The sequence below is a fragment of the Gossypium arboreum genome, chromosome 6 (genome assembly GCF_025698485.1).
Source record: "Gossypium arboreum isolate Shixiya-1 chromosome 6, ASM2569848v2, whole genome shotgun sequence".
NCBI classification, from domain to species: domain Eukaryota; kingdom Viridiplantae; phylum Streptophyta; class Magnoliopsida; order Malvales; family Malvaceae; genus Gossypium; species Gossypium arboreum.
The window spans coordinates 138,550,023-138,564,219 of NC_069075.1; the positions used below are offsets into that span (position 1 = coordinate 138,550,023).

Consider the following 14,197-nt stretch of genomic DNA (forward strand, 5'->3'; position numbering starts at 1 on the left):
TCAATTGAATGATAATTTCATACAGTATCTCAAACAATATAAGGGTATATGTATAAAGAGGTGTAATCAATCATGCAACACGTAATGATATTAATTTTTTTTAATTTGGTATTTAAATTTCTTTTATCTAATTTGTTATCAAAATTTGATTTTTTAATTTAGAATTTAAGTTTTTTTTAATTTGGTACCCAAACTTGTCAAATGTATACAAATACTCCAATATACTAACATGAATTTTATTTTTGTATTTTAAATGTTTCATTACTTTTAGTTTAATTTAATATAATGAATTTATTAAAACTATTGTTTTCTTCAATTTTCCTTTCATTAAGCAAATTTTGAACATAAGGAGACTTCAAATAAATGTAACCATTATTGTCATTAAATTTAATGTTTTCTACCACATGTTCATACACTAGATATTTTTGTCACCTTATAAAAAAACTAAAGCCGTTAATGTTCTAAGGTAATTTGTATAGCACCAGACAAATATAAGTGCCAAATTGGACAAAAGAAATGTTTAGATATCAAATTAAGAATATGTACTACAATAAATCCAAAAGACTTAAATACTAAATTAAAAAATTAAATACCAAATGGAACAAATTTTAATACTAAATTAAAAAAATTAAATTCAAATACCAAATATAATATTAAGTATAATTTTACTTGATCTAAATTTTCATTTCACTTGTAAGCAAAATAAGCTCATTGTGTCACTTGTTAATTCTTTACACCCTTATTGGCAAATGGCAATGGTTATAACTCCACCATATCCTTGATTTTTTATTTTTTATTTGTTCCATCTCATTTTGTTGACAGATTAAGTTTTGGGACAACCCCAGCACTCTCCTACCCAATTTAAACTATTGGGACTGAATCCAAAAACTTCATAAAATACAGGGACTAATAGAAAATTTTAGCCGATTATTTTAACCTAAAAGTTTTAACATACCCCATAGGCCTTATTCCCCTACCCTACCCTCGCCTGCCCTCCCCGATCCTCTAATTCCCTTTCCCTTTCCCCTTCACCTTCCCCTTCCCCTTCCCTTAAGTGCCGCTCACCAACTCCGGTGAGATCTGAGGGACAACATCGTGCTTTTTGCTTCTCTTCCTTCTGCAAATTCTGCAACCTCAGTTCCCCCACCCACCCATTCACACATTTACAGAGACGACACCCCCCACCTCGCTCAGTGACCTCCAGTGCCGCTGCCCGTCAGCCTCCCGCTTCCTCTGTCAGTTTCTCAGCTCCAGCCTTCAGTCGGCTCCGTCGCTGTCCCACTGGTTTGCTCGTTATGTATGTACCATACTTCCAATGTACTTGTTTAATATTCTTCGGCTACGAGTTCGTTTCAGTGCTTAATGCTAGAACATCGCTAAATAGATTAGTCGAGTCTATTAAACTGTTGAGTTGGTTAGTTATTGTTAATTCATTGATTCAGATACAGTTACTGTTAGCAGTATTCATTATGTATAGTTCTAATAAAAAACAAATATGTAACTTAAGAGGATGTGATTTAGGTGGTTGATGGTAGGTGTTCCAAACATTGACCTAAATTTTATATAGTTCTAATAAAAAAAAAACAATTAATCAGGTGAAGTCAAGGTGGTATGTAACTTAAGATGGATGTATATATTCTAAATATTTTTGCTTTTAAGCTCTGTCTATAGTCTTTCAACACGATCGGATTATGCTGCATCTTTTTAACTCTAATGTTTAGCATGTTATTGGTTATATGATTTAGTCTAATTTTTATTTTTGGTTTACAATGACTATGGTGAAATCGGATTGTAATATCAAACTACTGGATATGGAGTATTAAAGATTTCAAGCAAATATATTAACTCTACATTTTTGGCTTATAAAGATAAAATAGAAAGCTTTAAAAGTGTACAAACATTTAGTTGAACATTATTACGATTACATATTGTGCCGCCATTATCTTGTATACTATCAAGATAAATTGTTGCTTGCGGTAAAATGTTCTAAAACTGTTTTACTTATTTAAGAGAAAAGATGGAGAAATGGGAAAATAATTATTCAAATAGAAATGAGCATACGTAGTTCAGTTATGGTAGTAAAGATTTCGGTAAAATCATTCAGGATGTTGCTTGCATATGAGCAAAAAAAAGTAATCAAAGTATTTACACGCAATATTTGGAAAAGTCTATGTTCATTACTAATTTTCATGCTCGAGTAAAATTTTTACTCGATTTAGATGCATGTAACAGACAAATGAGAGTTGTTATTGATGAGTTCAAATATTTGATAAACTACATCATCAATTTGTTGTTTGGATCTGTTATTCGAAATTATAAGAATTTCAATATGACGTTTGAATCATTATCTTTTTTTACTCAGCTCGATTTTCAAATCTTGTAAGTTGATATCATCTTTCATATATTTATTTTAAAGTTCGATAATTCAAAAGTTCTATTTCATTAATTTCATAAATTTTTTGTTGACTTATTTGCCTATGTCCAAATGGATAGAAACACGTGAGTCACGAGTTCATATTGGATGCTCCTTTAGTTTGGAGATAAGTTCCGTTTTATTGTAAATCTAGATCATCTCTTGAAGCGTAAAGCAATTAAACAGAAACGGTTTGAAGGTTACCTACATAAGATGTTTTCTATGGGTGAATTAGTTGAGTATTGCTCTAATATTTATCGTCATTACAACGAAAAATAGGAGTAAGATTTCAATATTTTGTGTTATAATATTCTATTTACTTTTGTTATTAATTTTACTTAAATTGTTTATTTTATAGATGGACATCATTAACATAGAGAGTGAGATGAGTAGGGTATTGCCATTTTGTATGTTCAATTATTTGAAGCTTTAATCATATAGTCAAAATCGACTAAAACTAGGTAAGGAATATGTAAAAATTATATAATCATTGCAAATTTGTTTTTGTAATTCGTATTAAATACAGTAAAAGTAATATCAATTTTGTTATATATTCTCAATATTTTACTTTTAGACTCTATTTATATTTTCCAACTATGGTCTTTAAATGTGTTCAGACTATGCTGCATCTTTTCAATTTCAATGTTTAGCATGTTCTTAATTATATGATCTTGTTTAATTTTTATTTTTGGTTTGCAACAACTATAGTGGAATCAGATTGAGATATCAAGGTACAGGATACGTGTACATATTGGAGTGTTGAAGATTTCAATTAAAGAAATTAGCTTTACTTTCTTACCTTATAAAGACAAAGAGGGAGCTTTGGAAACGTACAAATAGCTAGTTGAGCAGTATGACGATCGCATGTTGTGCTGCTATCATATTGTATACCACCAAGATAAATGGTTGCTTGTGGTCGAATGTTTTAAAAACGTTACAACTTATTTTAGAGAAAAAATAAAGTGAGAAAATAGTTATTCAAACTGAAGTAAGCATATGTGCTTCAGTTATATTAGAGAAGATTTTTGTAAGATCTGTTAGAATGTTGTTTGTATATGAATCAAGAAAGTATTTACTCGCTATATTCGAGAAAGTCAATATTCATTACTAATTTTAATGTGTGGGTAAATTTTTTACCCGATTTAGATGCATTTAACAGACAAATGAGAGTTGCTATTAATTATGCCAATCTATAAAAAAAAAAAAACATTTTAAGTAGGAAGTCTTTACACTATATTTGTTCAATTATTTGTTACTTGCCAAAATGCATATAACAATATTCTATTTACTTTTTTACTTAAATTGTTTATTTTATAAATTGGCATCATTAACATCGTTATAAGTTGGGTAGGATAAAAATTTTACCTGCCCATCGAAATTAGTAATGAATATACTTTTTTTTGGATATTGTGTGTAAATACTTTCTTAGTCAATATACAAATAACATCCTGGAAGATCTTAAAGAAATGTTCTTTAATCTAATTGAACCACGTATTCCCAATTTGGTTTAAATAACTATTTTCCTACTTCATCCTTTCTCTAAAATAAGTTAGAACGCTTTTAGAATATTCTACTGGAAGTAACCATTCATCTTGATAGCATACAAGATGATGGTAGCACAATATGTGATCGTCATGATACTCAACTAGTTGTTTGTACGTTTTCAAAGCTTCCTTTTTGTCTTTATAAGGTAAGAAAGTGGAGCTAATTTCTTTACTTAAAATCTTTAACACTTCATAATACGTATGCATATCCTGTATCTTGATATCACAATCCGGTTCTATCATTGCTGTTACACGCCAAAAATAAAAATTAGACTATATCATATAACCGAGAACATGCTAAACATTGGAATTGAAAATATGCAGCATAGTCTGACCAAATTTAAAAACCATAGTTGGAAAAGATAAATAGTGCCTAAAAGCAAAAACACTGAGAATATATAACAAAATTAACAGTACATTTTACAGTTGAATTGTTGTAACAAAAATGAATAAACTATTCATATATTTTCAGAAATAATTTATTCCAAAACAAGTGGGACCCTATATCAAAACATTAAAATAACAGTATGAATTATAAAAACAAATTTACAGTGATCATATAATTTTTATATAATCGGTTTTAGCCAATTTTGCATATCTAATTAAAGCTTCAAATAATTAAACATACAAAAGTGGCAGTTGATATAGGTAATCCTTTAATTGATGTAGGTCTAATATGAGACAATAGGACATGGATTCATAGCAAAGGGAGGGTGTTGAAAGCTTTGAAAGGCTTAGCTCTTTGAACGACCAAATTCATATTAGAGGGTGAAACCTTTGAAAAGATAATACTAGAATATAATTTATGATAAACTGTTACAGACAAATATCAGAAACAACTCTTGTTGCACTACCAACAAGCTAGTATTAATTTTCATGGAAAAGGTAATTACGGGTATAAAAATGCTAATCCATTCACCCATGATTACTACACAAAAGCTAAAAGGAAAAACATTAGAGCAATACCAAACATTTCTAAGGTGGTATCTTAGATGAAGATCAAAGGGACCTACAAGGGACTAGATGTGGTCGAACACGAGCTGAGAAACAGTGTGCATGGTTGGCCTAGATTTTGGATTGTTATCTAAACATGAAACGGCCAACTTCAGGATGAATACGAGTTTGTTCATAACTTCTGGCGGAGGAGGCGAAAGCCTTTGATCCAACACATTGTTTAGTGGAATGCTTTCTGCTGTTACAATTGATAGATTAGAGAGAAATTCACCCGGATATGCCCCAACTATCAATTCCAATGCCAGCACACCAAAACTATACACATCACATTTTTCAGTAACTTGCATGGTGTAGGAAAGCTCTGCAAAGAAAAAGATAAATAGTTGATGACAAATATTATCCTATATGCCATTTCATCTATGGAAGTACAATGAAAATTACCTGGTGCAATGTATCCGTATGTTCCAGCAATATTACTCCAATTGGATGAGTCTGGATTGAGAAGTTTAGCAGTGCCAAAGTCTGAAAGGTGCGCTTCATACTCCAAATCAAGCAAAATGTTGTTGCTTGTTATATCTCGATGAACAATGGGTGGTGAACAGTCGTGGTGCAAATAGGAGAGTGCATTAACAACACCTTTGACAATATTCACCCTCTTGTTCCAGTCCAATTTCTTAGATTCTTCATTCTTACTGAGAACAGAAGCCAAGCTACCTCTTTCAAGGTACTTATATACTAAAAAGGAATGACCTGCAGAGGAGCAAAAACCATAGAACTTGACAATATTTCTGTGTCTTGTTTCTACTAATGCCATAACCTCATTTAGAAACTGTCTTTGATCTGCCATTTCACTGGTATGCAACAGATGGAATTTCTTCACAGCTACAACATCTCCTGATGACAGCTCTGCTTTGTATACGTTTCCATATCCTCCCTTCCCAATGCAATATTGAGCATCAAAATCTTTGGTAGCTCTAATGATCTCTTCAAACAACTTTCTTCCATTAAAGGGAGATAATGAGAAAAATATCTCATCACTTGCATTGCTTTGTCTTCCTTCATCTGCATCTTTCTTCCTCTTCTTGAAGGCAAACAACAAAGCAATTGATGAAATCAAGAGACAAGAAACCGATAGAATAGAGAACATAACTACTAAAAAGGTTTTGTTGTTGTTGTGACCCTTCTTAGAAAAAGGTGTGCAAGGCGGTAATCCTCTAGCATTGCCACATAATCCTTTGTTCCCTCCCAATTCTTGTACTGAAGCATTTAGAAATGCTTGGCAGTTGGGAATGGGACCCTGGAGTTCATTATATGAAATGTCAACAGTGTACAAGCCTCTGAGCTTCTCCAAAGAGGTTGGTATTTCACCAGAGAGATTATTGTGAGAAAGGTTTAGTGCCTCCAAGCTCTGCAAACTTTGAAATTCCACTGGAATCTCCCCTGAAAGCATGTTGTGACTCAAATCTAGTTGAATCAGCCTAGTTAACTTGCCTACATGAATTGGAATTCTTTGGCTAAACTGATTGATGCTCAAATTCAAGTAGAATGACATGGAAAGATTCCCTATAGTTTCAGGGATGGAGTTGCTCAATTGGTTTGCAGACAAGTCTAGATACAAAATCTTGGACATAAGTCCTAGTTCCAGGGGTACACTACCAGAAAGTTGATTCCCATTCAAATCAAGATAAAGCAAAGACGTCAACTTTGAAATTTCCTTAGGAATGACCCCGACTAAATGATTTGAAGAAAGATTAAGCCTTTGTATCTGACGTGAGTTTCCAATCTCAGCTGGTATTATACCACTGAGATTGTTCCTTGCAATAGACAGGCTCTCTAAGCTTTTGCACAATCCCCAATTGGAAGACACTTCACCATAAAATTCATTGTCACTTAAATCAATGAAATTTAGGTTTGGGTAAACGCCTAAATCTTCAGATATATTCCCTCCGAGTCGGTTTCTTTCAAGGCGGAGTCTCTTCAAGCTAGTGCAATTTTTCAACCCATCAGGGATTGGCCCAGTAAGCTGGTTGTTAGCTGCTGTGAAGTTTTCAAGTGATCCACCACGGCAAATGCCTTGCGGCAAATTTCCTGTCAGATTGTTGTGGTCTAGTTCTAACATGGTCAACTTCGTCAAGTTTCCGATTTCATTAGGAATGGAACCTGAGAGTTGGTTGTCTCGGAGATGCAGAATTCCTAAGTTGCTCAAACTGCCAAGTGAAGTAGGAATAGAGCCATTGAGTTGGTTGTCACTCAACTGTAGGTCAACAAGAGAATTCAAGTTTCCTATCTCCTCAGGAATGGGACCAGAGAGTTGATTTCCATAAAGGTGGGCAAGTGTAAGATGTCTCAGGTCACCAAATGAGGTTGGGATCAAGCCAGATAGATTGTTGTGATAAAGGCTTATTTCAGAAAGAGATTCCATATTCCCTAACTCAGAGGGGATGGAACCTGAAAGACTATTGTTAAACATGTTAAGAACGCTCAGTTTTCTTAAGTTTCCAAATGTGGAAGGGATGGGACCAGTTAGACGGTTGGTGTCCAGGTAAACTTCAACCAAATTCCTAAGGTTTCCCAATTCTGGAGGAATGGGTCCAGAAAGGGAATTATCAAAGAGAACTAAGGAAACAAGTCGACTTAGTTTACCGAGAGAAGCAGGAATGGAACCATTTAGCTTGTTGCTACACAAGGCAAGGTCAGTGACAAATTTGAGCTGACCAATTTCTTGTGGAATTGAGCCGTTCAACTGATTTTCACCAAGGTGGAGGGTCTGAAGATGTATAAGGTGGCCAATTTCAGGTGGGATTTGCCCAGCGAATTGGTTAGAGGATAAATCAAGGTAGGTGAGTTTGGAGAGCTGGCTGATTTGAGGTGGGATTATGCCATAAAGTTCATTGGTGCTAAGGTCCAACTCTGCAACATTAGGCAAAGATGAGAATGGAAATGAATGGAGCATACCTTTTACACCATAGCCAGTGAGGTTAATTTTTGTAACACTGTCAGCGTGGTTGCAATGGATTCCAAACCAAGCACAAGGACTTGTTTTGGTATCCGGGTTGTTGGAAATATTCCAGGAAAGCAAAACAGAATGGTTTTGGCTTTGAAGGCTGGCTTTCCATTTGAGGATTGCCAATGCTTCTGCTGCAGAATCAGAAGCAACATTAAGAGAAGAAAATAGTAAAGTAACACACAAGAGTAAGGGAGCAAGCACAGTTAAACTCTTCATCATTAACAAATGTTCTGCATGCAAGTAACAGCCATGATATGACGGTTATATATAGGTTAATTGAAGTAGCCTGTACGATCAAACTAACTATTATGTCTTTCAACCCTCAAATAAAAAAAACTACAAGTCTTTCACCAATTTTTCACTCCAGAGTTTTTAGTCTTTGTATTATAGTAATATACGTTGGCCCACTTAGTGCCAAGAAGACAAATGTCATATAAGACTACAAACTGGAGATGTGGAAAAATGGATTCAGTGTAGTAACATAAATTTATCCCTCTCAAGTCTTTTCATTCTATTAGTTTATGTTATTCCGTTAATTTCGATTGGTAGACTCCTTATGGATTCAGTGTAGGAACTTTTGTTCTGTACTTATGGTAGACTCCTTTTGACTTGGACATTCACACAGGCAATAAGCTTTTATCTCCCTATCTTTTGGGTCCACAGCAATAGCATCTCAGAGTTCAGACCAAACCCTTCTGTACGCAGATTGAAATAGAGCATATGTGAAACTGAATACACTATTCTAACTATAATTGAATCAAAATCTATGTTACTTCCTAGAACCATGTTTTATTTTCAAGATTTTAGCCCCATTTCCTCCTTTGAAGCTGCTGATTTTTTGTTAAAAAAAGAAAGGCAAAATTAATTATGTTTCAAAGAATTCAGTGTTCTTAAAGAGTTCATCTAAATAAGTAACTCAAATAAGGAGAACTAACATAACCAGAACTAAAAGTTATTCTAAGAGGACAAATGACAAACATATTGTGGACACCAAAATCAAGCCGCAACCAACTAACTGCAACAGTGATGAATACCTTCATCATCTCTAACAATCCCACCGTGTAAAAGCCCTTGTACTTTCAACACTGAAATTGATATTTGAGATGTATCCAACAACTTGTTGCAGATGAAGATTATACCTAAAGCAGTCAAAGGCTTTTTCCCCTACTTTTGGTGAATGAAATCATTCATTAGTTTTAAGTGTTTAATCATTTCTTCATGAAACCAATCATTAAGCATCTTGAAATGTATAATTTCATGTGTGATTTTGTTCTGACATCCCATTGACTGAAGAATGAGTTGATTGATTTGGGATAGGATTGTACCAAAGAAGTTCAAACATCATGGAAGGGTTTGGACAAACCCTATAATTTGGGCAAAATAATAACTGCTAAAACTCAAATCCAAGTCCAAATCTTAATCTGGAGAAAAATAAAATACAAAGTTTCGAATTTTAGCAAAATTAAAAGCAACTCATTGAAGGAAAAAAAAAAGTCTGAAATTGTCTACAGGTTAAACAAAAAAGTGAAAAGAACCCAAATGAAGTTCAAAAAGAAGAAAAAGAAAAAGGTAAGATAACGACTCTTGACGCGGAGCGTGTGTAATGTGCTGGGCTAACTGAAGTCTTCTGTTCGCAAGAAGGAGTCAATTTTTCTACAAATAATTATTTAATAAATTGAATAAATGCTGATTAAACCTTATCATAGATGGAGCTACTTGAAAAATTGAAAATGTTAAACAAAAATTTAAACTCAAAAAATGGATTTTGGCAAAAACATAATACTCATCTAGAAAACAAGTCGGCTCTCAAGTAAATTTTTTTGGCTTGAACTTGGCCTGATCCGAACTTGTAAAAAAAAAATTGTTATTTTGTTGTTTTTTTGTCATTGTTTTGTTGTTATTTTACTATTATATTGTTATCATTTTATTGTTATCATTTGGATATTGTATAAGTATTGTTTTATAGTTAATTTTACTATTATATTAGAGATATTTGCTTATTAAATTGCATCTATCTTAATGTTATTTAAATATAAAAGTTTTTTTTAATATATTTGATGTATTATATTTTTTAAAATTTATTTATATATAAAAAAATTAATACAGGTAAGCCAAGTCAGACTCGAGTTTTAGTTTTTTATCCGAGCCATACTTGAAAAAAATTTAGGCATATTTTTCAAGTTGGGCTGAATCTGGGCCTATAAAACAGGACTAGAATTTTATTACAGCCCCACCCATAATCACCTCTATCGCGGATCAAGCCAAACTCAAATTCTTTCAAACTTTTTTGAGTTAGATTTGGATAGAAGTGTAACATTACGCTTTGGATAAAGCCAAGTTTAGACAAATAAAATGATATATTTTATTTAAGCTCAATCCACGAATAAATCTAACTTTTCAAGATTGGAGTGAAATGGTTGAATGAACTTTAATAAAATGCAATAAAAGTTTATGCCTAATGAAATTAAATTTGTTAGTTTGGTATAATATAGATCTTAGTAGAGACTCCAATTGAAATTACTTTTAATAGAAAGGTTTTAAGTTTGTTGAGGCACTTATAAGAGCAACAACATCAAGCAGTTACAACTATGTTGATAACTGCTAAGGTTTCATAATTGATCATATTTGAAGTTAGTAACTTTTTGAAATAATATAGTTGAGCCATGAATTAGTTGATATTATGGACGTGTATTGGTCTATATTTGAAGATTGATCTTATGAAGCAACAAATATTTAAAGATTAGATTAATTCAAATCAAACAAATCGGATCTTCTGTTTCGCGGAGATTGATTTGAATGACTTGAAGACATATCTTAGAGATTTTTGCTTTATCCTAGGCTTTATTAGGAAATTCTTAAATCTTGTTAAAGGGCTAATTTGGAAGGGGTTACGATTGTAATTAATTTGTAAGCTAGCAAGTAAAAAAATGCTTATATACTTGAGACTTCATAGGTTAGTGTTAGAATTAAGTGACCCGAATCCTTATTTAAATAAAATACAGCGGTAAAATAAAATAAAAGTAAAATCCATATAGACCTACATTTCTTTTATTTTATTTTAAAATAAGGTTTTTTAAACCTTATTAAACTCAATCTATTTGATATTGATTAGAATAAGGTGTTTCAATCTTACTACACTCCTATTAGAATATGGTTTTACAAACATATCAATAAACATACTCTACTCCTCTCGTAATCATTTGAATTTGACATAGTAAATTTTCTTCTCCTTTGCTTATGGTTTTTTTCCCGAAAAGGTTTCAACGTAAAAATCTGTGTGTTCTTTGTTTTTCCTTTCTCTTTCCTTTGCAATATATTGTCATTACCGACATTCTATTTTTTTACAAATTCATATCCAAGCTTTTGGGTTGTTCATCTCGATCACGGTAATGGCGTCTTTGAAGTATGAAATTTCACTATTGGGTCGTAACACCAGATTTACGTTGTGGCAGGTTAAGATGCAAGTAGTTCTTACGCAGATGGATCTGGAGGATGCCCTACTAGGGATAGATAAGATGCCTTTGACATTAACGGATGAAGAGAAGAAACGTAAGGATCGAAAGACGTTAACACAATTACATCTACATTTGTCTAACGAATTTTTGCAAGAGTAATAAAAGAGAAGATCGCCGCTACATTATGGAAAAGGCTGGAACAAATATGTATGTCGAAAACTCTAACCAGCAAGTTGCATATGAAACAGCGTCTTTATGCTCATCGTTTGGAGGAAGGTGCGTCTGTGCACGAACACTTAACAATGTTTAAAGAAATTCTTTCAAACTTGGAGGCCATAAAGGTTCAATATGATAAGGAAGATCTAAGGTTGATTCTACTTTGTTCGTTACCCCCATCTTATTCAACGTTTAGAGACACAATCTTATATAGCCGTAAGTCTCTCACAGTTGATGAGGTTTATGATTCTTTGACTTCGTGTGATAAGATGAAGGATTTTGTGGTTAAACTCGACTCTTAGAGAGGCCTCATTGTTCGTAGGAGATAATATCGAAATATTGATGATAATTATGGAAGGACACAAGAACGAAATCTTTGCGGTAAATTTAAAGGTAGACCAAAATCTTTAAACATAGGTAAAACTTGTAACTACTGTAAAAAAAAAAAAGGGCACATTAAATCTGAGTGCTATAAAAAGGGCACATTAAATCTGAGTGCTATAAGTTGCAGAACAAGATCAAAAGGGAGGTTGCGAATCAAAAGGGAAAACAACCAAAAAAATCCAGTGAATATGATGTTGTAGAAGACTATAGCGATGGTGAACTTCTAGTCGCTTCTATCAACAATTCTAAAGTTAGCGATGAGTGGATCCTTAATTCGGGCTGCGCCTTTCACATGAGTCCCAATCGGGATTGGTTTACAACTTACGAAACAGTGTCTGAAGGTGTTGTTTTGATGGGAAATAATACTTCGTGTAAAATTACAGGTGTTGGAACGATTAAAGTTAAGATGTTTGACAAAGTTGTCAGAACACTTAATGGCATGCAAAATTTCCAGAATTAAAGTGAAATTTAATTCTGTTGAGTACTCTTGATTCAAAAAAGTATAGATACACAACTGAAAGTGAGGTTTTAAAGATTTCCAAAGGTTCCCTCGTTGTGATGAAAGGGCAGAGAAAGATTGCCAAGTTATATGTTTTACAGGGTTCTACTGTTATTGGTGATGCAGCTGTCGCTTCCTCTTCCTTGTCAGATGATGATATTACTAAAATTTGGCATATGCGCCTACGACATATGAGTGAGCATGGCATGATAGAATTGAGCAAAATAGGACTTCTTGATGGGTAAGGACTTTGCAAATTAAAGTTCTGTGAGCACTGCATTTTTGGAAAGCAAAAGAGAGTTAAATTCACTAGAAGAATCCATAACACGAAGGGAACATTAGAGTATATTCATTCTGATTTGTGGGGGCCATCTAGAGTGCCTTCGAGAGGTAGAGCTAATTATATGCTAACTTTTATTGATGATTTTTTCAGAAAAAGTTTGGGCGTTCTTCTTGAAGTAGAAAAGCGATGTGTTTTCCGCATTTAAGTTTTGAAAAACTATGACTGAAAAATAGACCAGAAAACCAATAAAACACTTCTGCACAAACAATGGCTTAGAGTTCTATTTTGATGAGTTTAATGAACTATGCAAGTTAGAAGGGACCGTGAGACACTTGACAGTTCGTCATACTCCAAAACAAAACGACGTTGGAGAACGAATGAATAAAATGATCATGGAGAAAGTTTGATGTATGTTGTCGAATGCTAACTTACCGAAGTTGTTTTGGGCCAAAGCAGCCTCTACTGCATGTTTTTTGATCAACCAATCTCCATCCGTTGCCATTGAGAAAAAGACTCCACAAGAGATATGGTCTGGTAATCCTGCTGACTATTTTGATTTAAAGATCTTTGGGTGTCTTGCGTATGCTCATGTTGATAATGGAAAATTGGAACTGAGATCCATTAAATGTGTTTTTCTTGATTATAAAGCTGATGTAAAAAGTTATAAGTTATGGTGTCCTAAAAATAGAAAAGTTGTGATTAGCAGAGATGTTATTTTTGATGAAACTGCTATGCTACCTAACTTATCTCTTAAAGACTCTTCCAATAAAGAAAATCAAGAGCAGGTGGAACATCAGATTAATTCAGAATCTACAACAGAGTCGACTCCTCAATCCAGTACAAAAATTTAGAATAGAGTTGCTTCTTCACCATAATATTCTATTGCCAAAAATAGAACTAGAAGAGAAATTAAACCTCCAAAGAAGTATGCCGAGGTTGATATAGTTACTTATGCTTTAAATGTGGCTGAAGATATAGATACAAACCAAGAACCATCTAATTATTCTGAAACGGTTAGCTATAAAGACTCAGAAAGTTGGATGTTTTCTCTACAAGAGGAGATGGAATCACTACACAAAAATAGAATATGGAATCTTATGAAACTTCCTAAAGGTAAAAAGGCTTTTCGTTGTAAATGGGTGTTTAAAAGGAAATAAGGGCTCTAGGAGTTGAAAAACCCAGATATAAAGCAAGGCTTTTTGCAAAGAGTTACAGTCAAATTCCAGGAGTGGACTTCACAGATGTGTTCTCCCCAGTTGTGAAGTATAGTTCGATTTGAGCTTTGCTTGGTATTGTGGCCATGCATGATTTGGAGTTTGAACAGTTAGATGTAAAAACTGCATTTTTGCATGAAGAACTTGAGGAGGATATTCACATGCAACAACCAGAGGGTTTTACAGTTTCAGAAAAAATAACTATGTTTACTTACTAAAAAAGTCCCT

General features: G+C 33.4%; 1 protein-coding gene and 1 long non-coding RNA gene across 2 annotated transcripts; one reads left to right on the forward strand and one right to left on the reverse strand.

Annotated features, from left to right (window-relative positions):
• The first annotated feature begins 964 nt into the window (after window positions 1–964).
• On the forward strand, window positions 965–3,524 carry LOC108484686 (uncharacterized). Its single transcript, XR_001871291.2, has 2 exons — window positions 965–1,297; window positions 3,122–3,524. It is a non-coding gene; the product is annotated as an uncharacterized LOC108484686 (long non-coding RNA).
• Window positions 3,525–4,733: 1,209 nt separating this feature from the next.
• On the reverse strand, window positions 4,734–9,573 carry LOC108485228 (MDIS1-interacting receptor like kinase 2-like). Its single transcript, XM_017789063.2, has 2 exons — window positions 5,353–9,573; window positions 4,734–5,272 (listed from the first exon to the last, which is right to left on the reverse strand). Exons 1-2 carry the CDS (start codon window positions 8,135–8,137, stop codon window positions 4,977–4,979), a joined length of 3,081 nt encoding a protein of 1,026 aa, XP_017644552.2. The 5' UTR covers window positions 8,138–9,573; the 3' UTR covers window positions 4,734–4,976.
• Between the last annotated feature and the right edge of the window lie 4,624 nt (window positions 9,574–14,197).